This window comes from Ictidomys tridecemlineatus, chromosome 4 (assembly GCF_052094955.1).
Source record: "Ictidomys tridecemlineatus isolate mIctTri1 chromosome 4, mIctTri1.hap1, whole genome shotgun sequence".
NCBI lineage: Eukaryota > Metazoa > Chordata > Mammalia > Rodentia > Sciuridae > Ictidomys > Ictidomys tridecemlineatus.
In genome coordinates this window covers 101756406-101783720 of record NC_135480.1, presented here as the reverse complement: position 1 = coordinate 101783720, position 27315 = coordinate 101756406, and the positions used below count along the sequence as shown (strand labels likewise).

General features: G+C 41.7%; 1 protein-coding gene across 4 annotated transcripts in view; it reads right to left on the bottom strand.

Annotated features, from left to right (window-relative positions):
• Positions 1–17120, bottom strand: part of Kmt2a (lysine methyltransferase 2A) — an 86146-nt gene extending 69026 nt beyond the window's left edge. For 2 of the 4 annotated variants that reach the window (XM_078047119.1, XM_078047120.1), the window contains exon 1: positions 16615–17119. In XM_078047119.1, coding sequence (XP_077903245.1) covers positions 16615–17046 — 432 coding nt within the window. In that variant the 5' untranslated portion in view covers positions 17047–17119. Of the gene's footprint in view, positions 1–14464; positions 14564–16614 lie in introns of all 4 variants that reach the window. The other 2 variants (XM_078047117.1, XM_078047118.1) reach the window with 2 other exon arrangements.
• Between the last annotated feature and the right edge of the window lie 10195 nt (positions 17121–27315).

Sequence of the window (27315 nt, the reverse complement as noted above, 5' to 3'; positions counted from 1 at the left end):
TGGCCTTTTCAAGAATTTAAAAAAATAATTATATTCAGACAGCTTTATATTGTGATGGCACCAATCCAGTTTTGAGAGAGAAACTGCAGATGCAGGAATAGGTACAATCCCGAATGAATGAGAAGTGATGGAATCCAGAGCTTGAAGACTCTGGTCTTCAACAGAAGGGGGGCACTTTGTAGAATGTGGCAAATAAGGTAGTAGAATTAAAGTTCCCTTTAAACAGGAAGAGAAAAGCTGCTAAATATTTCATATATTTTTTAAAATGTCTTCATTCAGGGGCTGGGGCTGGGGCTGGGGCTGAGTGGTAGAGCACTTGCCTAGCAAGTGCAAGGCCCTGGGTTTGATCCTCAGTACCACATAAAAATAAATGAATAAAATAAAGGTATGGTGTCCAGCTATAACTAAAAAATATTGGGCTGGGGATGTGGCTCAAATGGTAACACGCTCACCTGGTACGCACAGAGCACTGGGTTCAACCCTCAGTACCACATAAAAATAAAATAAAGATGTTGTATCCACCAAAAACTAAAAAATAAATATTAAAAAAATTCTCTCTTTAAAAAAATATATATATTTTTAAAAATCTTCATTCATTCTTATATTTCATATAATACAACTGCCTCTCAAGAGTCAGTAGTACATCAGTAAATGAAGACTAGTAGCTAAATTACTCCTAAGGACAATTCTGTTAATATTAATTTTGAAAAGTTTCAATTTTCAAATAATCAATTTCCAGAATATCTTGCAAAGTACTACAATTTTAGTACTTACGCTCATATTCACACTATTCCTTAAGCTGAACTTATTAAAAAGAAAAGTAGAGCCAGGCATCATGGCACATGCTTGTAATCCTAGCAGTTTAGGAGGCTGAGGCAGGAGGATCACTAGTTCAAAGCCAGCCTCAGCAACAGCAAGGTACTAAGCAACTCAGTGAGACCCTGTCTCTAAATAAAATACAAAATAAGGCTGGGGATGTGGCTCAGTGGTTGAGTGCCTCTGAGTACCAAAAAAAAGGTAGATAGTAAGCTCCCTGAGAGAAGAGCTTGTTCAATACTAAAGTCCCAGCACTTAATAATGTGCTTAGAACATAAGATGATCTTTCAAAAGTTAATTCCATTCTCTAATCTCTGTCCTTTTCTTACTTTATAGAGTACAATATTTATGACTGCCATTTAGGAAGATGAGCCTCTTTGCAGGTACTTTTTCATCATTTTTAATATAAGTAAATGTAGTGATACCTGTAAAACATTTCTAAAATGTAAAAATAATGTTGTGGGATCAATAAGAGAAAAATATATTCAAGCATGGTCAAATATGCAGACATCCAGAGACAAATTTTTTAAGCCAACAAGGTTACTGAAAGTAGTCAAGAAATGTAACATGGGGTTGGTGTGGTGGCTCAGCAGTAGAGCATTCACCTAGCACATGCAAGGCACTGGGTTCGATCTTCAGCACCACATAAAAAGATAAATAAATAAAATAAAGGTACTATGTCCAACTAAAACTAAAAAATAAACATTAAAAAAAAAAAGAAATGAGGGCTGGGGATGTGGCTCAAGTGGTAGCACGCTCGCCTGGCATGCGTGCGGCCCAGGTTCGATCCTCAGCACCACATACAAACAAAGATGTTGTGTCTGCCGAAAACTAGAAAATAAATATTAAAATTCTCTCTTTAAAAAAAATAAAATAAAAAATAATAAAAAAGAAATGAAATGTAACAGTTATTGAACAGATATCCTAGTATCTTGTGAACAGATAGGCAGGGGCAAGGGCTGATTCTGTGGGGTCATTGGAACCTCAAAGAGAAGAATGGTTTTCTGAATGCATTAACAGAGAGGAAGAGATTTAAACTGCTTTAAATATAATCTCTGCCTGATGTTGAGAATAGTAACACAAAACGATCACCTAGGATTATAGAGTACAAAGACAATAATACACTTTCTTAAATTACAACAGAAGGTTGTAATTTAAGTCCAATATTCAGATATTTAATTCAATTCTACCTAGCAACTATCACTCAAGAAACACAAATGCTGCCTATTTTGTAATCAGAGGAAGAAGCAGTTCTCCTCATGCCTACTCCTACTCTACATTAACAAGATCAAGAAGCAAAGATGTCCAGCAGCTTGGGAGGCTGACACAGGAGGATGGCAAGTTCAAAGCCAGTCTCAGTAACTTAGACCCTAAGCAATTCAGCGAGAACTTGTCTCTAAATAAAAGATTAAAAAAGGGCCAGTGGGTGCTGGGATTGTGGCTCAGTGGTGGAGCACTTGCCTAGCATGTGTGAGGCCCTGGGTTCAATTCTCAGCACCACATATAAATAAATGAATAAAATAAAGGCCCATCAACATCTAAAATAATATTTAAAAACAAAAGGCGGGGGGAGGCTGGGGATTTGGCTCAGTGGTTAAATGCCCCTGAGTTCAATCCCCAGTACAAAAACAAAAACAAAAACAAAGAAACAAAAAAACACACGCTGAGCAAAGATGCTCAAAACAGCCATCAAATGAGACAGGTAAACTTTACCCATCCTGCTTCAGATTACATTTTTGTAATCCCAGCAGCTCGGGAGGCTGAAACAGGAGGATCCTAAACTGGACAACTTAGTGAGACCCTATCTTAAAATAAAAAGAGCTGGGGATGTAGCTCAGTGATAAAGCCAAAAGAAGGAAAGAAGGAAAAGTAGTCATAAAATAGCTTGTCTTTAAAAGCAAAACAGAAACAGAAACATGAATGTCTTCAGATATTAAGCTATTCAGATTCTTGGCAATGTCCCTAATTACTTTTCAGAGTCATTAAAAAAAAAAAACAAGAGGTATATTTCCTCAGTTTCTAAGTCTAAACTGACTTATCTATTAACAGAAGCAAAAGAAATAAACCCATCTGGCAAAAATAAAAAATTAAACTAATCATCATAATCACAAGGTTTATACTCCAACAGGAAAAGTACCACAAAATGACCAGATTTATTTGTATAGGGTGAAAAAATTAATCAAACACCAACTTTGTTTTCAGAGATGGTTCTTTTTATTACAAGAGGACTTGGTCTCTCATATGCCAACTTTAAGTAGTTAACTTCAGTTTGAGCCAAATCCTCATTCAACTACAAGTTTCAGTTCTTCTCTTTCAGCTTGTTTTCATCCTGATGCAAAAATCAAGCTGCATCTTTCCTTCTGGGAAGATGGGCTGTTGGATGACCAACAGCAACTGGGGTAACACCGAAGAAGCCACAACTTCCTTCCCACTCTCAAGGTAAATAGGGTCATCCCTTCTTTTTTCTTTTTGGTGCTGGGGATAAAACCCAGGGCCTTGTGAATGCAAAGCAAGCACTCTACCAACTGAGCTATATCCCTAGCCCCAGTCAAAATGATTTTGATCTAATATTTTTTAGGAATTAATGTTCAAATATAGAAGGTGGGAAGTTTTGTGTTCTTAATTTTCTGAAAAGCTAATTGGTGTCTTCAGATTACCACATCATATTTGGAAGTTTGCCATCACATTCTGAGAAGACCACATTAGGTGGCATTAACCCATTTAAAAAAAAAAAAAAGTCCCTGGTATTTTTTATTATTCTAATAGTAGAGACTCTCAAGAAGAATAAAGAAATCCTAATTACTCTTTGTTTTTTTATTTTCTTGCTTTCTGAATTTATACGTCTATGACTAGCAATTAAAAGTTACAGGAGGGCTGGGGATGTGGCTCAAGCAGTAGCGCGCTCGTCTGGCATGCAGTGCGGCCCGGGTTCGATCCTCAGCACCACATACCAACAAAGATGTTGTGTCCGCCGAGAACTAAAAAATAAATATTAAAAATTCTCTCTTTCTCTCTCTCTCTCCCCCCCTCACTCTCTCTTAAAAAAAAAAAAAAAAAAAAGTTACAGGAATAGGGGCTGGGAATGTGGCTCAAGCGGTAGCGCGCTCGCCTGACATGCGTGCGTCCCGGGTTCGATCCTCAGCACCACATACAAACAAGAATGTTGTGTCCGCCGAAAACTGAAAAAATAAATATTAAAAAATTCTCTCTCTCTTTAAAAAAAAAAAGTTACAGGAATAGTATGAATCTGTTCTATTTCCAATTCCCAGAGTTTCTCAGAAGATGGCCAGTTTTACAATCAGGGAGTCAAACTGCCTTTCATTTTGTCATCACTTGCAGATTTCCTGAAACAATCCAGCTTCACCTATGAACTCCAGTCATTTTGAGAAAGACTGGTTAAAAGTGTACTCCATTTATTAAAAGAATTTAGAAAATATTTGAAATATATAATTAACCTTAAATAAACCCAGTATCCATTCACCTAAAAGAAAAAAATTCATGCACAGTGCCAGTACTAAATTCAAAAGTCCTAAAGCTTCAATAACCCAACCAAGGTTTTGGAGCTAAATGTTGGTAGGAAAACTGGCTGATGTTAATATCAACTCTGCCCAGAGTTTTGGTGATCTATATGAATAATCCCAATTCAGAGTTTTCATTCTGACTGTACAGGAAATGCTTTCTGCAACCCAACACATCTAAAAAGGTTTCATTCTGAGTGATGCAAGCCCTCCACACAGCCTCAAAAGCCAAGGGTCAGAGGCTTTTTATAAAACTAATTCACATGAAGCAAGATTGGAAATGACTTGCAAGCACTTGTGATAATGCATCCACAGGCAGTGATAATCCTAAGAAGGGATATTTTGCAGTGTTACTCTTTAATGTAAAACTAAAAATGTGCATAAAAGCTACAAATGCTTGTTTTCTACTATAAGTCCACATCACTGTTTTCCTGATGTTAAGATTTCTCTCTTAGCTCCACTTAATAAAATTTTTATTCTCCTATAAAACCACTACAAAAATCATTATTTCATGTAGGCATTTCTCTGGAAACTTACTACTAAAAATTAATTATTTTGCCACAAATTGACAGTTCAAATCAAATACTTTTAGGGAACCAATGAGGTCCTAGGGCCCTTGGGGAATTAAAAAATATAAAACATGATCCATGTCCTCAAGGAGCAGAGTAAGAATACCTTTATTGATTCTCAGAAGGGGAAGGTCATAAAAATTCATCTCCAGAGAAGATTATTTTGGTAACTTTTTTATCAACATTGTAATGAAAATGATCATTAGTAGCAAGGTTTACCTACTACTCCTTACTTTATTTTAAGCCTATTTTTTTTTATTCTAATATCAGTGGAACTAGAAAACAGCTGGTTACCATTCCTAATAATGGATCCATTCATGTTTTCTGAAGTTATAAGTTGCCTCTTAACCTTTCTTTTTTTCAACCTTTCCTCATAGGACTGACTTCCAATCACATAATCATCTTTTGAGTCTCCTCAGAACCGTCTCCAAGGTCTCCTCATCCCTTTTAAGTTGAGGAACCTAGAAATGGAAACAACACTCAAGTAAGGGGATGATCAGTGCTAAGTATTATCTACATAAAAGATAATGCCATCCCATCAGGATACCTCAACATCACTTCCACAACCTTATAGGACTTTGTAAACCTTTACAAAGTCCTACAATGGCTCTTAGGCTTTCCTCTGCCATACTTAAATGAGTTTAGTATTTTTTTTTTTTGAGAGAATTTTAATATTTATTTTTTAGTTTTTTGGCGGACACAACATCTTTGTTGGTATGTGGTGCTGAGGATTGAACCCGGGTCGCACGCATGCCAGGCGAGCGCGCTACCGACTGAGCCACATCCCCAGCCCCAGTTTAGTATTTTTTTAAAAAATTAGTCAAAATTATCCTATCATGTGCAAGTCTTCTAGCTTATGTAGTATGTCCTTGCAAAAATGTTCTTTTTGGGGAGGCAGTGGCTCCAGGGATTGAACTCAACCACTGAGCCCCATCCCCAGTCCTATTTTGCATCTTATTTAGAGACAGGGTCTTACTGAGTTACTTAGCACCTCACTTTTGTTGAGGCTGGCTTTAAACTCTCGATCCTCCTGCCTCAGCCTCCCAAGCTGCTGGGTGGGATTACAGGCATGCACCACCACACCCGGCCTCAAAATGTTCTTAAAAGTTGTATGTACATTTAATTTTCAATTTAACAAAGTCACTCATCACCTTCTATACAAAAAGTCATCACCGTAAACAATGTAAAACATAAGTGAAAAAAAATGATGACCTAGAAATGGTCTCTGCCTTAATGGAATCACAAACTAATGGGGGAAAGATAGACACATTCAAAAACTGTTCAGAACAAAAGAAAACCTGAAATTCTTTGAGGACAGTTATAAAGTGCAATAAGAAGAGGAAATAAGAAGTAGAGTTTCTACTAGCATTAGCATCTATGAAAGCTTCATGGGAGAGCTAGGATGTGGGGATCTGAGATGAGTCACAGAAGATGAATAAGCTACAGGCAGGTCAAGAGGGAAAGACTTTAAGGCAAAGGGAAGGCTTTAAAATGTAGAAAGGCAGGACTACAAAGACTCAGGAGAACATCTATTAGCTTGGCATTCCAACATAGGTACAGCTGAAAAGAGAGTATGGATGTTGAGGAGATAAGGTTCAAGATATAGAAATGAAGGCCAACTAGACTATGAAGGGCTGAGAATTTTAAATTGTATATTAGTTAAAAGAATTTTAGGAAAATAGTGACATAATCAGATTATATTTAAGAAAACTACTGGCAACCCTGTAAAGGGTGAAAAGGGAAGGCAGAGAGACCAGATGTAGGAGATTATCCCAACAATCCATGCAAAGGTAATGAATTTCTATTGGGACTGCAGAAACTGAAAAGTAGGGACAGATTAAGGAAATGCTACCACAGTCTAATGGATGTGACTCAGAAATCCACTAGATGGGGGCAGGAACAAGAAGGACTTGAATAAAGAGCAAGAATGAACTGTCAAGTAGATGTAGGTTAAGATTTTAATCACAGTTTGGCCACATACTAACCATATGACTTAAACTACTTGTCTGTGTGTGCCTCAATTTCTTAATCTGTAAAAGATGGTGTTCTGAGTATATTCACAAACTTTTTTTTTTTTTTTTTGTAATGCCGGGGATTGAATACACAGCCAGGTGCATGCTAGGCAAGTGGTCTACCACTAAGTTACATCCTCTGCTCCCTTTTAATTTTATTTTGAAAAAGGGTCTCACTAAATTGTCCAGGCTGACCTGGAACTTGCAATCTTCCTGCTTCAGCCTCCTGAGTAACTAGGAGGCTGTTCACCACCACAACCTGTCAATTTTCTTTTTTTGTGATATGTATAGCAGAACTATATTTTGCCTTCTACAGCATACAGTCCTCTACTAGCTATTCTTAAACTTTAACTTGCTTTGACTATTTGAGGGTTTGGGGTTTTCTGCAGTACGGAGAATTGAAGCCAGAAGAGTTCTGTCTCAGAACTACCTCCCCATCTCCTCCCTGACAATTATGCAACTCATGGGGGCATTATTTCTTGGTATCCTACCTGCCTATTTACTTATTCTCCTCTTCCTCTCTTTTTGCCTTGTCCCTAATTATGTTTTGGTTGGACACCAATATTACCAAGATGAGTGGCTGACCTTCAGTTTGGTTCCACTGAATTTACAGAAGAACTCAACACGTGCTAGGACAGACACTTGGGAGACTGAGGCAGGAAGAGTACAAGTTCAAAGCAGCTTCAGCATTAGCAAGGCCTTAAGCAATTTAGCGAGATTTTAAAATAAAGAAAAAGGCTGGGGATTAAGTGATTAAGAGCCCCTGGGTGCAATTCCCATACAAAAAAAAAAAAAGCTTGACACCCAAAGCAAAATTAAGAACATCTTGAAGTCAAGATGTGTATATAGCATTCATGTTGGCAAATGGAGGTTACAGTACTCAATGGGCACACATATAAAGGTATACCTCAAAATAATAAAAACCAATTATTTTGGTAGGAAATAAAAAAAGATTACAGTAGTTATGTCCTTTCAGTTTCTTTATTCTAATAATAATGAGGGCTTCCCATGTGCCAGGCAAAGTGCTAAGTGCTTTGCATGCTGGTCTCAATTGAGCTTCACAATAACTTAGAACCTAGATTACCCCTAATTTACGAATGAAAAAAAAAAAACTGAGAAGTCAAGAAACTTTCCAATACCTCCAGCTAATAAATGGCTAAAATGAGATTCCAGAGCCCATAGTTTTAATAGCTCTTAAGTACTGTGCTATACTATCTCACAGTATTCCAAATTAGATTATAAGATTCTGCCTCCGGGCTGGGGATGTGGCTCAAGCAGTAGCGAGCTCCCCTGGCATGCGTGCGGCTCGGGTTCGATCCTCAGCACCACATACAAACAAAGATATTGTGTCCACCGAAAACTAATAAATAAATATTTAAAAAAAAGATTCTGCCTCTCCTTTGTAAAGGTGTTTATATATCCATGAATAAAAAATCCTAACCAGAGATTACCAATGGATTTCCTCATTAACTAATCTTAAGAGATATGTTATCCCAAGATTCTAAGGCTTATAATTAAAGGCAATAATCCAGGGACAATGTTGTGTTTGATCTAAAAATTGTCAATATTCACAGGTGGACAAAAATTGATACTGGCATGTATAAATATTTGTTCTAGGAGTAACATGATGACTAACTTCTCCCTAGTTTTTAGAACTAAGATAGTTAAAGGAGAGCCTAATGAAAAAAACATCTTCAGAAACACTCCTCATGGGTTGGGGTTGTAATTCAGTGACAGAGCGCATGTGTAAGGCACCGAGTTTGAATCTCAGCATGGCATATAAATTTAAAAAAAAGTCCATCAACAACCAAAAAAAAAAAAAATTTAAAAAATCCCACTCCACAAGGGTCTTATATTCTCCTAATTCAAGACAGAAAACCATAATTACTTTGACACTATAAAATGAGCATGAAACAATGCTTCAGCAAAGCACCAACAAGGGACAGATCTCTCAAATAGTTCCAATATTAGAAGGGTTCACAATTCTCACTGCTGATAACAAAACATCTCCACTCATGGGCTGGGGCTATAGCTCAGCGGCAGAACACTTGGCTAGCATGTGTGAGGCACTGGGTTCGATCCTCAGCGCCACATATAAATAAATAAATAAATAAAATGTCTAACAAAAACTAAAAAACCTCCACCCAAACATTCCAACCAAACACAAAAATCCAAGAAATAGGTAAAATATATGCCAGAAATTCCAAGTCCTGAAATAAATGCCAGTGCAATAGATCCTATTCACTGGTGCCTAATAAGGTATTGCTATAGCAATAATTAAAGGTAATATATCTGGGGAAACCCCTTCAGACTATTTGTCAAATAGAAAAACAACTACTCATTTCAATGAAAGGGGAATTTTCATACACTGTATATAAAACTGCCAACTAACTCTTATATTTACATCTTTGTTAACTGTTTCCTTAAAACTAAAATTCACCAAGGTGGTATATGCAACATCTAAAAAAGTTAAGCCAAACTTGGCTTCTTAAGAAGTTTTGTACTAACCCTACAAGGAGATTTTCATCACCTACAACTACTACAAATCACACAACAAAATTCCCTTTCAAATACCTTAGTCTTTAAAAGCAAATGTTCCACAGTGGCTCTAGCCTCATGGGTGGCTTCCCCTGTTGTGTAACCTGACAAGGTAAAAAGCTCATTGAAATATTTAACAGTGGTGGTATGGATTTCTTTGGATAGGTCAAGAAAAGCAGATCATCCTTTTTAAAAATATAAAGAACCATTTTATGGGAAGTCATTTTCTCAGTCCAAGTGTCTGTGCATTTCCCCAGGGCTTTCTCAGAGACCTTATTGAAGGGGGAAATGAAAAGGCTGACAAAAGGACCCCTTCTCCCTCCCTATTCCCAGCATAATCTACCTCGGCCACAGGGCCAGTAGCATCCACACAGTCATAAATGCCAGCAATTAGAGAATAAAGCCATAAAACCACCCACTCAGGTATAAGAGTGCAGGCCTCCAGCTTTATTTAATGCATGCCATAAATGATCCTGTACTTCCTTCTTTCAAGTCTTCTTCATGACCAATGAAATGACAATAACAACAACAAAATAGTCCTTTGTCTGCCTACCTCATACTGATATGATCAATGAAACCATCTGGGCCCAGGTGAAGGACTTAAGAATCCTTTTCTTAATAAAAGACTCCGTGTTTCCTCTAGCATGCCACATACAGATATATGAAGGAAGCATATTTTGAGCACTTATAGAACTAAAGTCAAATTACTTTTTCCAGTAGGGGAAAAAAGACTTATTCTGAAACTATTCTAGAAGCCAGCCAATTTCTCACTTCTCAAGCAATATTAGCACTACAAGAATATTCTTTTATTAGTTCAACAATTTCTAGAGCCTCCTAAAGTCCGTTCTAATCTAAAAAGTTAATTTGAATCTCAAAGCTAACTTTCAGTCTGTTTCAAAAAATCTGACATAATTTAGGAGCAACCAATAATTTCATTTGATTGTCTTCACAACCTGCTGGTACACAAATATCACAAGTCTGTGATTTACTCCATGACAAGATTTCATTCATCAAGCTTCATAAACCAGTCTAGATGAGATCCAAACAAGTGCTTTATATCAGTGAACACATGAGCACCTTCTTTTCTACTAGTGCCTACAGGGTTAAGAATCTGATTAAAATAGGTGTATCATGCCAGACTCATTAGTAATTTAACCTTTCTTAATCCCTGAAAATAACATGCAAACAAAGGAAGGTCCCACCCCAACAATCCTTAAATAAGTTCCTCCCAAAGTAGTGATGGTCACAAAGCTTCCCCCTTTCTCAAAGGTCCAAGGCACTAGGCTCCACCTTGGCAGAAGAAGAATGAAGAGACAAGATATTCACAAAAGGTTCAATTGAAGGCCTTCAGTTAAGTGCTAGAAGGAAGCTGTGCCAACACTAGTGGAATGTGGGCCGGCTCAAAGAGATCTTAATTAGGAGACCTACAATTAAAACACATCAAGTCTCTAAAAGAGAAGCACTGCAGTCTGTTATGCCTCTGAGCGAAAAAAGCATGGTTGCCACCCCCTCTAGCCACAAGGCAAGGGAGGCAACAGATATAGAATCTGCACAGTTGTTCTCTGGAAGGACAGCTTCAAGGTGAGCAAAGAGATGAGAATTAAGTCAAAATGAGAATATTTTTTCTTAGCTTCCAATCAGAAAGTAAATCACTATTTTGTAAATGATTTCAGCAAGGACCATGTGCTTTAATATAATTCAATGGAAGATAAAGTCACGGACATTTCATAAGGTTTTTAGTGAGAGATGACTAAAAAAGACTGAATTTCTAATGCTCAGTAAAAAATAAAGAAGTTCGTTTTGAACATAAAGCAGGTATTTGGACTAATAAATACACTGATCTACTGAACTTTTCATTTAAAAGCTTAAGGAATATACTACTTAGACTGAAAATAATGTACAACAATGAAAACAAGAACCAAACAAGAAATTTAGCCAAAGAAGAGGGCTTCTCTACACACCAGATAATGTCTGGGGTTCCTACAGGTTCTCAGAACTTTGTTTAAAACTATCTTCAAGCCAGGCAGTTGTGTACGTCTGTAATTCTAGCTGAGGCAGGAGAATTGTTTGAGCTAAGAGTTCAAGGCCAGCTTAGGCAACATAGTGAGATCCCACTTCTTAAACACTTTTTCTTCATTTTTCTTTATTGGTTTTGTTTGTCTTATGTGGTGCTAGAGATCAAACCCAGGGCCTCACAATGCTAGGCCACTGCTCTACCACTGAGCTACATCCCCAGACCTTACATGTTTCTTATAAATGAAATTGGCTAACTTCAGTTATACTTTTTTCCACAAAATAAAACTTCCCACCAACTTGGAATTTCTCCTAATAATGATGCCAGTTAAGTGGGCAAATGTACAAACTGATATTAAAAATCACAGTGGCTCATGCCTGTAATCCCAGCAGTTTGGGAGACTAAGGCCCTAAGCAATTTAGAATTAGAATATAAAAAGGGCTGGGGATGTGGCTCAGTGGTTAAACATCCCTGGGTTCAATCCCTGGTATCAAAACCAAAAGCAAAAACAAAAACAAAAACAAATCATCAAACAGAAGCACTGATTCTCATTCTTGAAATACACACAAAAGAAGAAATTCTGACCTGATCAAAAATTTAATATAAGTCAAGATAACGGGGGAAAAAAAGGATTCATGAGCTATTTTGTGCAAACTTTTCATTTTACGTATCAGAAATTTAAGATTAAAAATAAATTGTTGGGCTGGGGATGTGGCTCAAGCGGTAGCACGCTCGCCTGGCATGTGTGCGGCCCGGGTTCGATCCTCAGCACCACATACAAAAAAAGATGTTGTGTCCGCCGAAAACTAAAAAATAAATAATAAAAAATTCTCTCTCTCTCTGTCTCTCTCTTTAGAATGAATGAATGAATGAATAAATAAATAAATAAATAAATTGTTGGTCTGGAGTTGTAGCTCAGTGGTAGAGCACTTACCTAGCACATGTAAAGCACTGGATTTCATCCTCAGCACCACATAAAAGTAAATAAAATACAGGTATTGTATCTATCTACAACTAACATACATATATACATATTCTTTTTTTTTTTCATCAACACAATGACATGTCAATGGGCACAGTGGTGCATGCCTTTAATCACAGTGGCTTGGGAGGCTGAGACAGGAGGATCACAAGCTTGAGGAGCCTCAGCAATTTATCGAGGCTCTGAGCAATTTAATGAGAGCTGTCTCACAATAAAAAATAAAAAGGGCTGGGATGTAGTTCAATAGTAAAAGGCCCTTAAATTTAATCATCAGTACAAAAAGAAAAGTAAATTGTCCAAGGTCTCCTAACTACCCAGTGACAGAGAAAGGGAGAGAAAAGGCTAAAAATGAACTTCTGATTTCTTAAAGTTCACAATAAAATAAATTCTACTCCTATTATACAGAAAGCCCACACAGGAGATCAGCAACACCTATGTACTTTTAAAAATAATCCCTTCCAGCCAAGAATAGTGGCACAAGCCTGTAATCCCAGCAGCTCGGAAGTTGCAGGATTGCTAGTTCAAAGCCAGCCTCAGCAACTTAGTGAGGCCCTAAGCAACTCAATGAGACTCTGTCTCTAAATAAAATACAAAAAAGGACTGGGGATGTGGCTCAGTGATTAAGCACCCAAAAATTCAATCCATGGTACAAAAAAAAAAAAAAAATCCTGTTTTAACATAATTTGGTCATGAAGAATTCTTTTTTTTAAATTATATATATATATTTTAGTTGTTGATAGACTTTTATTTTTTTCATTTATTTATATGCGGTGCTAAGAATCGAACCCAGTGCCTTACACATGCTAGGCAAGTGCTCTACCACTGAGCCACAACCCCAGCTCATGAGGAATTCTTAAATACAGTTGTTACCAGAGAGTTATTCAATAGGAACAAAGTTAGGAATCAATGATAGTAAAAGATAAGTCTCCTCTGGTAACAGAGTCCCAACAGGGAAGTGATATGGAAGTTCTGTCACCTACTTTTATTAGTATTAACTTAAAGGTTTTGTTTTGGGCAACTTCTAGTCATTATTCAATTACAGAAACCACAATTTACTATTTAAAGAGGTCAGGATCATTTGGGGTTATATAACCATTTCTTTTTCATGAATCTAGACAAGACTTCATATGGAGCTGTGAGCAAGTTCTGAGAAGCAATCTTTAGAATTCTATATCAACACAGGTGAGCCCTTTTGGAACTTTATCATTGATTTGCAAGATTATATAAGACTAATGCTTAGTTCTTACACTGAAAACTACCAGATCAAAGGAGACAATCACTCTGGTTTAGCACTAACAACACATCAACCTATACCAGACTGCTTCAAACTACCACATAAAAAGATTACCAAGAGCTCATTCAAGCCTAATCAGAAAAAATTCTGAAGTTTAATGTAAGGAGTCAACCACTCTTCTCATAGTTAAGTAGCATGTACTGTTCAGGCAACAGTTTAAAAAAAAACAAAACCCTTATTAATATCATCTTATTTAAATTAACTGCAACTCTTGAGAAGCTTTACAATATACACTAATGTTAATCAAAATAAAACACCAATTTACAATCATTTCATAACACCAGTAAATAAGAAAATATATAGCACCTGATTAAAACTTTTAAGGTGATTTTTTAATGACCAACAGAAAATATTCTGGTGCCCAGACATTAGGTCCCTGAATCCAGGTCTCTCTCGTTCTGACCAGTCTCTTGAAAAGCTATGATTGGAAGTTGTCAGCATAAAACTTTGCTTTAGAATATGTGATAATATTTGGGAGGTAAAATTTGGTCCTTCATTACAAAGTATATAAGCATGTTAAACAAGAAGAAAATGCTTCTTAGGATCCCTTAAAACAGACTAACTTCTCTAAGACAGACTTTCTTATTATACTCAAATATACATGGGGCTAAAATTCTATATATAACCAGGCAAGTCTCAGTTTCTAAAATAAGCAGGTAAATGAATTTTTTATTTTTATTTTTTTGCTGCTGTATCTTTTAAAAAAACAAAATCAACTCACATTTAAGCACCAACTCCATGCAAGTAACCTGAACGGTTCAGTCTTTTTGTCATGTATGAGGCCTTTGGTTCTCCAACTACATGGGATCTGTGTTGTTAGCTTAAAAAATACAGAATTGGCCTTTCAAAAAAAAATAATAATCTACAGCAACCAATAAATAGTCTCAAACAACCCTGCTGATTGCAGCTGCCTTCTGAAGGCTGGGAAAAGGAGGTGGAGATAGAGCAGAGAGAGGCAGGGAGAGGGGACGCTGCTGCTAGCTACATAGCAAGGAACACGCCCCCATCATGTCCTCCTTGCTGTCAGAAGGCGGTTGTTGTCAGTCTCCTGATCAGACTGCCTTAGAAACATTTTTTAAAAGGAGGCACTAAAAAATGTCAGCTCCTTGAGAGAAGGGGCCGAGGTCCCTGGAATCTCCTCCCTCCCCATCTTCCCAGGATCTTTCGGTAAATCTAAAGGGGTGTGGGGCACAAAAGGCAAAAAGGGGTTTGCCCAGGATATTTTGTGTGCACCAACGGCAGAGCACGCAGGAAACGGCTGGTTGTTATCTTTCCCTTTCTGTTTCAATCAAGAGCACTCCAGAGCAGTAACCCCCTACCCCCCTTCTCCTCAGCCCCTAGCAGCTGCTCTTCCTCCTCCTAGCATCCCCCATCCCGTTATTCCCCCCCTCCCCTGTGTTTCAAACTCCCCCTTCTGCATCCAATGGAAAACAAATGCGCAACGCCACTGGCTGAACCTGAACTCAACTTCCCTTCCCAGGGCAACTTTCCATTTTACTGAAGAAGGCTGCATAATGACTATCAAAAGCATCCCCATTCTACCCCTTTACTAATGGGGAAGGGGCAAAGTCTGGCCCTTCATTCAAACTGGGTTCTCTTATAAGAATCAGAGATAAACCTAACGCCTCCCTCTAAGGAATAACTTTGCTTCATAATTCTCCTTTCTCCCAAACCAAAGCAAACACGAGCAAAGTAAAACTGTCCCTTACCTACTCTCCTCACCCCAACCCGGCTTCCCCCATCCCTTGCAAGCCCCAGGATTGGCCTAGGAAAAGGTAGATCAATACTGAAATGTCGAGAAAAAGAAGGGTGGGAGGGAGCTAGGGCTGGAGACTGCGTGCTCTCAGGCGCAGTGGGTGGGGTAGGAGAGCAGCTGCTTCCCATGGGAGGATGCTGCCCAAGTACCCCTACAAACACCTCCCATCACAGGACCCCCTTCCCCAGAGCTGGAGGGAAAGCCTGTTCCTCTCCAAAAGAGTGCTGGAAAGCTGCTCTTCTCAAAGGCTAGGGGACGCTGGACTATTTCCCCTCAATGATGCCACTGATCCTTCATTCTGAAGAAGGGACTGGGTGGAGTGTTAAGTAGAGTAATTAATTCCCTGCTACCAGTAGACTAGAAACGGTGGCTCTGGAAGATGGGGGAAGAGACCACTGCAGGAGGAGAGCACCGTTATGTTATCTTCGAAGGGAAGGAGGTGAGGGCTGGCAAGGTGGAGAGGAAAGGAGATTTCCCCGTGGGGTAGGGCGGGACGCGGGAGGATCTGTCTGCTGGGGGTGGGGTGGGGGTGGAGGTGAAGGAAGGGGGAGTGGCCGGCAAGGTAAGGACCTGGCGGGGATTAGGCGGGGGCTCGTCAGGTTTTCGGAAGCAAGGTGTTGGGAAGGCACACCAATCCCCAGGGGCTAGAAGAACGGGGCCCTGGACGAGGATACCATCCCAGAGATGCCCGAGAGGAAAACTGCCCTAGGAGTAACACATCTGCCCAGAGAGGGAGGCGGGGATGTGGCGGGATCAGGTCTCTAGAAGGGAGGGAGGAATCTTGCTCGGATGAGGTAATCTGTGAAAGGGAGGAGGGGTTCAGGCCCGGGATGGGAAACCCCGGCGAGGGGGTCTGTGCCAAGGGATTTGGGGAAGGGTCCGGGGGAGGAAGGCGAGGGGCAAACGCCTTGGCCAGAAGGGTCCAAACCCCGGGGTGGGGGCGTCTGGGGTCTGCAGCCCTGTATGGGGATCCCAACATGGGAGGGCTCTTTGCCCCGGGTCAGGGACCCCAGGATGGTTCCAGAATTGGGATGCTCCTCAAACAAGGATGGGGGAGGGGAAGGGGCTCCTCAGAGGGTCGGGACCCCGGACCTGGGGGTTCCTCGCCCCCTTACCTCTCCGCTGCCGCCTCCCCCGCCGCTCTCCCCAAACACTGCCCGGAACCGGCGCAGGTTGGTGCCGATGGCGGCCGAGACCTGCAGCGCCGCGTCGAAGCCCGGGCCCACCCGCAGCAGGGCTGGCCCAGAGGAGGCTGAGGACGATGACGAAGACGAAGACGAGGCGGACGACGAAGAAGCTGCTGAGGCGGCGGCCGCTCCCCCTGGAACCCCAGCCCCGCTGCTTCCCGCCGCCGCCGCCGCGGCCGCCACAGCCGGGGGGGAGGGGGGCGCCCCGGGGCCGCCACCGCCGGCCGGGGGCCCGGGGGGAAGCAGCAGGGCCGGGACGCGTTGCCGCGGGGCGCCCCCTAGGCCCCGGCGCCCCCCGCCGCCGCCGCCCCCGGTGGTCCCGGGTCGGGCGGGGAAGCGCCACCGACAGCTGTGCGCCATGTTCGCCCCGTGAAGTGAAGCAGGAGAGGGAGAGGCGACAACACAGGGGGGCGGGGAGGCGAGGGGGGGTGCTGAGGGCCCCGGAACCTGCCTAACCCGCTCGGCGCCGCCCGGCTGCGCACACCCGGCCTGCCGCTATGCAGAGCGCCGGGCCGCGCCTGCCCGCCCCGCAATCTGTATACAGGACTCGAGCCTCCGCCTCTGACGCCGGGCCGCTGCTACTCCATGCCGAGGCCCGGGCGGCCTCCTCCAGCCCGCCCGCCAGCCCCGCAACCTGGATAACTGTATGCCCCGCCCTCCGGGAGCGGCATTGCTAGGGAAAAGGAGGGGGAAAGGAAGCCCAGGAGCCCGGAGCGGCGCGCGGGTTCCGGGGAGAGGGGGAGGGGGCGAGGGCTACAGGGAGGATGGAGGCGGAGGGATCCCAGCCGCCTGCAAGCTCGGGAGCCGAGAGGCAGATTACACACGTTCCCGGGACGCGCTGGGAATCGAACCGCCCAGGAGAGCAGCTTCCAGTATAGCGCGGGTGCTGAGTCCGGGAGGAGCGAACCTTCTCCTCCGCCTCGGGGCACGGATACGAGCAGGATTAGCCCGAATCGAACGCCACTGGAATAAAAGAGCTCTTATTGTACTACATGCAAAACAGAAGCGTTGCCCAGTTTACTATATGCAAAATAGACAGGCCCTCAGTGAACGCGCCTTAAAAATAAAAAAGGAACCCCTCCCATCTTCATGCTGGAACTCTCTAAAATGCACACACCAAGTGGCAGGTCTCCCGCCACCTCCTGGCCCTACTGTGCACACGGGGCAGAGGAGCTTCTGGCTTTCGTGCCCTTCTGCGGAGTTGGGTTATGTTTCTGCAGTCCAGGCATTGGGGCCACGGCGTGCTCCGCTAACGAGGCGGTGTTACAGCAAAGCTGAAGCTGGGTGGCTAACGGGGCCTGGAGGGAAGAGGCGGGCAAAAGCGCCCCCGCCCCTTCTTCCTCCGGTCCCAGCCTGCCGCTGCATGCAAAGCAGACCCTAATGTATGCACACAGAGGGAGGGGGGCTCGCGAGCACGTTTCTGATTAAGAGAGGGGGAGAAAAGAGCGTTGGGCATTATGATCCTCGGGTGGAAGGGGCCCGCCAGCGGCGAGCTCTGTGCGCGGGGTTAGCTTGCTGAAGGGGGGAGGGGGAAGAAAGGAGGAGGGATAGGGCGGGGGATGAATATCCACCGGATTTACTTTATTGCGGGAAAGAGCCGAGGGCGCCTCTAGCAAGGCGTTAGAATCCTGCAAGGCTGGGAAAGCCGTGAAGGGAGGGAGGGGTTTGTGCCGGGAGAACTTGCGTTGGTTGAAGCTGGGGGATCGATACCCAGCCAGCAGGCCCCGGGGCAGCCTCCATCCCCCGCAGTTGAGATAGAGTTCGCTGGAAGGTCACGCAGCCTTTCTGGACTCCCGCACCGGGACTGCGCACTGCTTGTAATATTACAGCCTGGGGCGGCAAATTTGGGAAGGAGGGGGAGGGTCGTGGTGAGCAGGTTGCAATCAGCTCTGGCCCTCTGGAGGGTGCACTACACGCCTCCAGAGAAGGTCCACGGCCTCCTGGTGCTGAAAACCTACGTCCTTCCAACGTTTGTGCCGAGTGATTGATGGAGTGGGAGATGGAAGGGAGCAGATAAGGGGAGAAGACACAAGAAAACCCCAACTCCCCGAACTCGTCCCGGATCGATCATCGTTCCAACTGGGCAGGATGGGACCCAGATGGTTTGCAAAGCGCACACTCACACAACGCACGCACATAACCAGATTCCGTTGTTACATCGCGTGGTTTACTAGGTGCAAAAACGGGTGAGAGAAGCGGGAGAGTATTAAACGGTAGCTCCAAGACTCTGCTAAGGACGTAGACACCCCATTGTGGACGATTTCTCCATTACAATATATTTAACGTTGGGCTCTGGGGGTTTTGCTTCAGTGTAGCTGCACTGATCAGTTACAGATTGGCGACCACGTGGAGTCCCTCAAGCATCCTGATTTGTTCCTTCTTCCACTCTGTCTCGCTTATTTTTCTTTTGTATTTGCCGCCCCCCCCTTCTTTAATATGCATAACGGTCTGCAGAGGTATTAGGCAGGGGACTGAGTGACAGGCTTTTATATAACTGTGTCAACAGGATTTCTTCCCGCCCTCCTCCCTTGAGAAAACATAAACGTTCTGAGTAACCTCCTCACTTCAAGCGCACTTCATTTAGCACAGGTGGGAGGTCTGCAGGTTGGGTGGTGGCAGCAGCAAGAAGAATGTCTTTGAAGATTGTGAAGACTCAAGCCTCTGGGCAGGAAAAACTCCTTGAGAAATCATCTAGTTTGTATCTTTGCCTCTAGACTAGTCCAAAAGGAGCCAGAAAAAATTTTTGTTTATTGTTGGAGTTTTTAGGGCAGAAACAACAATAGCAACTAACACTTATTGAGTGCTTTCTGTGAGCCTCAGGGGTTTTTGAAAAGAGAGAAAAGTGAATTTATTGAAACATTGAAGGTTTCCATCAGGCCCACCCATTTCACCTTCAGCATCCAGGTAAAAATCCACACCCAGTACAGGTGACACAAAGTTCCATCACAGAGAATGTGAGCCTCAGTATTTTACATGCATTCAATTTTCACCAATCCTATGAGATAATTCTGATTTTACAGGTGGAAAAATTGTACAGATAATTAGGACCAAAACTCATTGAGGTCTGACACCGATGTCCACTAATCATACTACTGATCATGAAAATTCATTCCTGGGGCTGGAGGTGTAGCTCAGTGATAGAGGGCTTGCCCAGCATGAGTGAGGCCCTGGGTTCCTTCCCCAGCACCAAAAAAAAAAAAAAAAAAAAAGAGGTGGGGGAGGGGGGCTGGGGGAGAGTGGGGACAGTGGGGAGGAGTCTGTACTTACTCATAAATTACCTTAAATTACATGGGCTGGGGCTGGGTTTGTAGCTCAGTGGTAGAGTGCTTGCTTTGCATATGTGGGGCAATGGGTTTGAACCTCAGAGCCATATAAAAATAAATCAATAAAATGAAGGTATTGTGTCCATCTACAACTAAAAAATAAATTTAAAAAATTACATAGGCTGTATTTATTTTTTAGTTTTAAATTTTAATTCATTTTTCTTGAATACCTAATACATTCAAATGATTAAAGTTTTAAATTAATTTAAAAATCTCATTCCACTAATTCTGAACAACCTCCCCAACCCTTATATATCTTACCCTTTGTAGGGAGAAATGTTATCAGTTGTATATTCTTTTTTATTTTTAATTTTTTGTAGTTGTAGATGGACAGCATGCCTTTATTTTATTTGTTTATTTTTATGTGGTGCTGAGGATCAAACTCAGTGCCTCACATGTGTAAGGCAAGCACTCTGCCACTGAACTACAGTCCCAGGCCAGTTGTATATTCTTCCAGAGATAATCTATGCCTACTCAAACAAGTACACATAGAAGTTTTTCTGTATGGAAACATATTAAACCCACTTCCTGTATCTCAATTATTTCATTTAATATAACTTGGAAATCATTTAACTGTAGACAGTTTCTCTATTCTTAGGGCTGTTTGAAATACATGTAGCTTAATTTAACCATTTCTCTATTGGTGACCACTAAAGTTGTTTCCAATCTATTGAATTTCAAACAATGCTGCTGAGTACAACCTTGAACATATAGCATTTTGAAAATCTGCAAATATATCTGTAATATACATTTCTAGAAGTGGAATGTTGAGTCAGAAGATGTGTACATTTGTAATCCTGATAGATATTACCAAGTTGTCCCCAAAAGGTTTTACTGATTCATACACTCACCAGCAATGTATAAGAGTCCCTTTTTCTCCACTCCCTTCCTGAAAGCATTTTTTAACCTTCTTGATTGTTGCCAACCTAATAAAAATACGCATCTTTTAAATTTTTTTCCAAATAACAGAACTAAACTTTTAAAATGGAATCCCAAATTTTGCCCATTTCTACAAATTCACAAATTATTTCTGACTTCAAAGGGACCTCCAGATGTTTGCTACTTTTTCCCCTCCCCCAAAGATTTCTCATCAGAAACCAATACTGTAGAGGAATTAACATGGGCTCAGAGTTACAATTAATGACCCATTAATGTATGTAGAGATCGGGCACAGTGGCACAAGCCTGTAATCCCAGTGGCTCTGGAAGCTGAGGAAGGAGGATGGTGAGTTCAAAGCCAGCCTCAGCAACAGCGAGGCACTAAACAACTCTGAGACCCTGTCTCTATAAATAAAATACAAAATAGGGCTAGGGATGTGGCTCAGCAGTTGAGTACCCCTGAGTTCAATCCCTGGTGCTAAAAAGAAAAAAAAAATGTTTGCAGAATAAAAGTCCCTTCATAGCTGCACTCTTGAACCTTGGGATTCATACCAAGGGGTCTGGTTTTATCAGAGGATTTTGGCAGTTGCATGTACTGGGCTGTTTTTATTTAAAATCAGTTAAACTATCTCCATCTGAAATTGTACCAGTGATCAAAGTTCATATTTTCCAAGGGAAGAATATGACATAATTATTACTTGACTATAGTTGTTTCACCTTTCAGAAACTTGAAAGAAAGATTGCACTAAAGCATTTTCTTTCCCCCTCTTCCCAGTTGCCTCTAAATTATACTCGCATAGTAGACTTCTGATGGGTATCTTTACCTTCAACCTTTGTCCTTTCTAATTTTCATTGTTTCATTTATTTAGTAAGCACCTACTTTGTCCCAGGTACTGTTAGAGTTGGAGACACAAATGTGCTATCTTACTGGATGTTTGGCTCATGCCTGTAATCCCAGTGACCTGGGAGGCTAAGGCAGGAGGATCTCAAGTTCAAGACCAGCCTCAGCAACTTAGAGAGACCCTGATTCAAAATTTATAAATAAATAAATAAATAAGCTATCTCAAAACTTCACAGAAACACAAAAAGGCATGGAGTTTTGAGAAATAAGAGCACTTCAGGGCTATTTGAATGTAAGATACATGTAGGATAATGACAGAAGGCAACTGGCCAGTTTATATTAAGGAGTTTGGATTTTATCTTTTTTTTTTTAAAAGAGAAAGTGAGAGAGGAGAGAGAAAGAGAGAGAATTTTTAATATTCATTTTTTAGTTCTTGGTGGACACAACATCTTTGTTGGTATGTGGTGCTGAGGATCGAACCCGGGCTGCACGCATGCCAGGCGAGCGCGCTACCGCTTGAGCCACATCCCCAGCCCCTGGATTTTATCTTATAAAAATGGAAAAAAGTTGTGGGGTATGGTGACACACATCTGTAATTCCAGTGGCTCAGGAAGCTGAGGCAGGAGGATTGCAAGTTCAAAGCCAGCCTCAGCAAAAGTGAGGCACTAAGCAACTCAATTAGACCCTGTATGTAAATGAAATACAAAATAGGACTGGGTGAGCTGGAGATGCAGCTCAAATGGTAATGCGCTCGCCTGGCATGTGCGGGGCGCTGGGTTCCATCCTTAGCACCACATAAAAATAAAATAAAGATGTTATATCCACCAAAAACTGAAAAATAAATATTGAAAAATTCTCTCTCTCTCTCTCTCTCTCTCTCTCTCTCTCTCTCTCTCTCTCTCTCTTTAAAAAAAAATAGGACTGGGGATGTGGCTCACTGTTTGAGTGCCCCTGAGTTCAATCCCCTGTACCTACCTGCCAAAAAACAAAATAAAATAAAAATGGAAAAATTTCAAGCAGGGTTCAAATTGTTAGAATTTATGAATCTATGTGACATCATGGTGGCAGCTGTGTGTAAGAAGGCAGGATGACAGGGAGACTAGAGGCAGAAATGCAGGTAGGGTATTTCTGACCTCTTTCCAGAACCTCAAACCCATGTATCCACAGGCACTAATCCACTCATGTATAATGAATGGAGTGGAAGTAAATGTGCAGAAATGAAGACAGACTCCAAAGAAATTTGGCAAACAGAATGGCTTTTGATGACCACTGGGACTCAGTGGCTACAGAAGAGGGCCTTTCTTGAGTTGTCAGCTAGGGTAGATGGGGACAATGGAGATAACAACTACCAAAATAAGAACAGGAGGAAGGAGAGAGGGGAGGTTTTTGCTCAGAGGTGATGAGTTTGGTTTTGGAGTAGTTGAGTTTGAGATGCCTGCAGGATCTGCAGCTGGGGGCTGGATAAATAAATTTATCTGATAGGCAATTGGATAAATTAGACTAGAGCTCAGGAGAAAAGATAGAAAACAAAGACCCGAGACTGAGCAGCACAGAGACAGTACTTAAATCCATGGATACGTATGAGACCCTACAAGAATGTATGTAACACATAGAAGCAAAGGGTCAAGAGTAGAGCCAGAAGAAACCCAAATCTGTGGGATGAGCTAACCCAAACTACTCAAAGGAAGGAGATGGAGAAAGAACGAACCCAGTGAGGTAAAAGGGCAGGAGGAAAACCAAAGACAAAGAGCTTCAGAGGAACCATAAACAACATCCAATGCAGCACAGAGGGCCAGAAGAAAGGGGAGTGAGGAGTGTTCATTGTGTTCAGAGGGAAGCCACAGGTGATGTCTGTAAGAGCATTTGTAGGGGAAAGGTGAAGTCCCAAGTCAGACTGTTAGGTAAGGACGGAATGGGGAAGACAAAGAAGAGCAGAGGAGGCAACCCTGAGGAAGTGTTGTTGAAGGAAAGGAAGGAACTTTTAGCTGGAGTCCCTTAAGATGTGTTTAAGAATTCATTTAGTTTATTTAATTATTTTGATTTTGGGGGGACCAAGGATTAAACCCAGGGGCACTCTACCACTAAGCCACATCCACGCTCTTTTTATTTTTTGAGACAGGGTCTCACTAAGTTGCATGGGGCCTTGCTCCGTTGCTGAGACTGGCCTCAAACTTGTGATCCTCCTGCCTCAGCCTCCCAAGCCTCTGAGATGACAGGTGTGCACCAACACGCCTGGCAAATTTATTTTTTAAATTAATTTTTGGTTATTATAACAGTGAGATACCTAAGGCAATAATTTCAAATCTTATGGAAGAGCAAATCAAAAAGTCTAAATATCCCTTCCTTCCCTCCAACAATAGTCCAACTCCCCAAAGGCAGTGACTGTTAAGTTTGTTGTCTGGTATTTCAGAATACATAAAGTATGGATGGATGAAGAGAAGAGAGAGAGGATGGGGATAGGAAAGACAGTAGAATGAATCCGACATAACTTTCCTATGTTCATATATGAATACACCACCAGTGAAACTCCATATCATGTACAACTGCAAGAATGGGATCCTAATTAGAATAAGGTATACTCCATGTATGTATAATATGTCCAAATACATTATATTGTTATTTATATCTAAAAAGAACAAATGAAGAAAAAGGTATGTGTGTGTACACATATGTATACACAATATGTCCCAGTAGCCTTTCCTTATCTTTCTGACCTTATCTCCTGCCTCTCTGTCCTGGAGCTCATTCTAGCCCTACTTCTTTGACCTCCTTGCAGTTCCTGGAACACAGCAGGCACACTTACACCTTAAGGCTTTTGCACTTGCTGTTCCCTCTGCCTGGAATGTTCTTCCTCCAGATATCCTCTTGGCTCACTCTCTCACTTCCTTCAGATCTCTGCTTAAATGTCCCCTCCTCAGAGGCCACCACTGTCATCTATGATACCTCACCCTACTTCATTTTCCTCCACAGCACTTATTACTTGAAGATTTGTTTAATATCAGTGTCCCCCACATGGAATCTCCATGAAGGGAGGATCTTTGTCTGCTTCACTACTCAGCACCCAGAGTCTAGAACAGGAGAGGACCCTTAACAGAACAGGTACTCAATAAAATATGCAGGGGCATAGAGAGCTGCCACATTACAGTCTTATAGATAACAATATGGTGATTAAGAGTGCAAGTTTGGGCTGGGGTTGTGTCTCAGTGGTAGAGCGCTTGCCTAGCATGCATGAGGCACTGGGTTTGATTCTCAGCACCACAATTAAATAAGTAAATAAAATAAAGGTCCAACAACAACTAATAAAAATATTTTTTTAAAAAAAGATTGCAAGTTTGCCTGTAATCCTAGTACTCAGGAGGCTAAAATAAAAGGATCGCAAATTGGAGGCCAGCTTTGTTGAGGTTCAGAGCAACTTAGCAAGACCAAGTCTCAAAATAAAAAAAATAAAAGGGCTGGGGATGTGGCTCAGTGGCCAAGCAACCCTGGGTGGTTCAATCCCCAGTCCCCCCAAAAGAAAAGACAGATTCATTACTATATTATTGGTAGTATTCTTTTTCTTTCTTTCTATTTCTTCTTCTTTTTATTTTATTATTATATTTTTTGTGATGCTGGGGTTGTCACCCAGGGCCTCGCATATCCTAGGTAAATGCTTTACCACTGAGCTACACTCCCATCCTGTTGGTAGTATTCTATAAAAGAAATATAGTAGCTCGTCCTTCCATGACCTCACTCACCCAGTTCTTCTTCACTCTTGTATGCCTGCTTCTCAGTTTTCTTTCTCTGTCCTTCACCCTTAGACACTAGTGTCTCCTGAGTGCTTGTCATTTCTCTCATTCTCTTAGAATGATCTCACAGTTTTAACTACTACCCAGGCTGCAGAGTGCCATAACTGCCGCCCCAAACCACACTGCTCCCTGGGGCCTCAGACTCTTTCATCCAACTGCGCTGAGCTTTTCCATTCTAATTACTTGGTAGGTTATATGACTCACTAAAGAGTGGGTTCCTCAGGGGCAGGAATAGTTTTCTGGTTATCTTTATCTCTGCTCCTCCAGGCAGGTGTTCTTGGTAGGTCTGCTTTGTAGGTGTTCACAGACTGGTGAAGGGAAACAAACGATAAATAAATAACTAGATGGAATCAGCTGGAGATGAGTGCAATGTAGGTAGGATAAAAAGTAAAGAGCTAGGAGAAGCTGCAGGGTGGCAGCTGATAAAGGATGGACAGGCTTTGGGTTAAGGTCATATTTGAAAAGGACATTGAAGGAAGTCAGAGAGTGAACCAAAGGATGTCTATGAGAAGAGAATTCGAAGTGTAAATCAGCAAATGCAGAAGCCCTGAGGTGCGGTGTGTTTGGTGGAGGGTTTTGGGGACAACAGAGAGGCCCAGTGTGACTGGAGAAAGGGGAATATAGTGGGTATGGCGACTATAGAGAAAGAGAGAAGGCAAGAACAAATGGATGAGTAAGTAAGTGAATTGGATACACACACACACACACACGTGTATGTGTGTGTGTGTGTGTGTGTGTGTGTGTGTGTGTATATATATATATATATATATATATATATATATAGAGAGAGAGAGAGAGAGAGAGAGAGAGAGAGAGATTACCAGACTGCTGAGATCAGGAAATAAATGGAAGGGAAGCATTAGGAGAACCAACAGAACAAAGAGGATTCAAAATTCACACACTTCCATCCACTGACAGAGAAGAAAGGTAATGAAAGATAGGTCAGTAGCATGAGAATGAAGGGAAGGTTTTGTTTTTCTTTTTTAACTTTAAACATAGGGAGACTTGAACCTATCTAGTAGCTTGAGGGAAGGACCAAGGAAAAGGGAAAGATAAATGCTTAATGAAGATGTAGCCAGGTTTCTAAAGAGTAACTGATATTCACAGGTGACTCTTCCACATACTCTTCAAGCCACTATGATCTGACTGCCACCTCTGTTGAAACTACTGTCACAAAAGACACCAATGATTTTCTATTTACCAAACTAGTGGACACTTTTCAGGAAGGCTCTTGGTTTCTGTGACCTCACTTACTCTCTCTTGCACTTTCTCCTACTTCTCTGACTTTCCATCTCAAACCCTTAAAATGTTGGTTTCCCTGGGTCAGTTGTTGGCTCTATCTATTTTCATTATTTTATTTATTTATTCAAATACTGAATACTGCCAGGTAGTGTTAAGTGCTAGGGAGACAGTAATAAACAAAACCTACACAAATGCCTGCCTTCTCTCAGTTTGGGATTTCCTTCTAAGCAATCTCACCTATTCTTGGGTGCTTGTGACTTCTGAATGAACTAACTAATTTCCTGCACTAACTCCTCTTTTGAATTTCAGATACATGTAACTAGTAATCTGTTGAATGTCTTCACCTGTACATCCTTAAACTGAATTCTTCTTTGCACTGAAATTTGTCTCTTCCTGCATTTCTTGTTCTTTTCCTCCTTCTTTTTTTGCAGTATTAGAGCTTGAACCCAGGGCTTTATGCATGATTGAACTACATCCCCAGGTCTTTTTATTTTTACTTATAGACAGGGTCTCACTAAGTTACCAGGCTGGCCTCAAACTTGTGATCCTCCTGGTTCAGC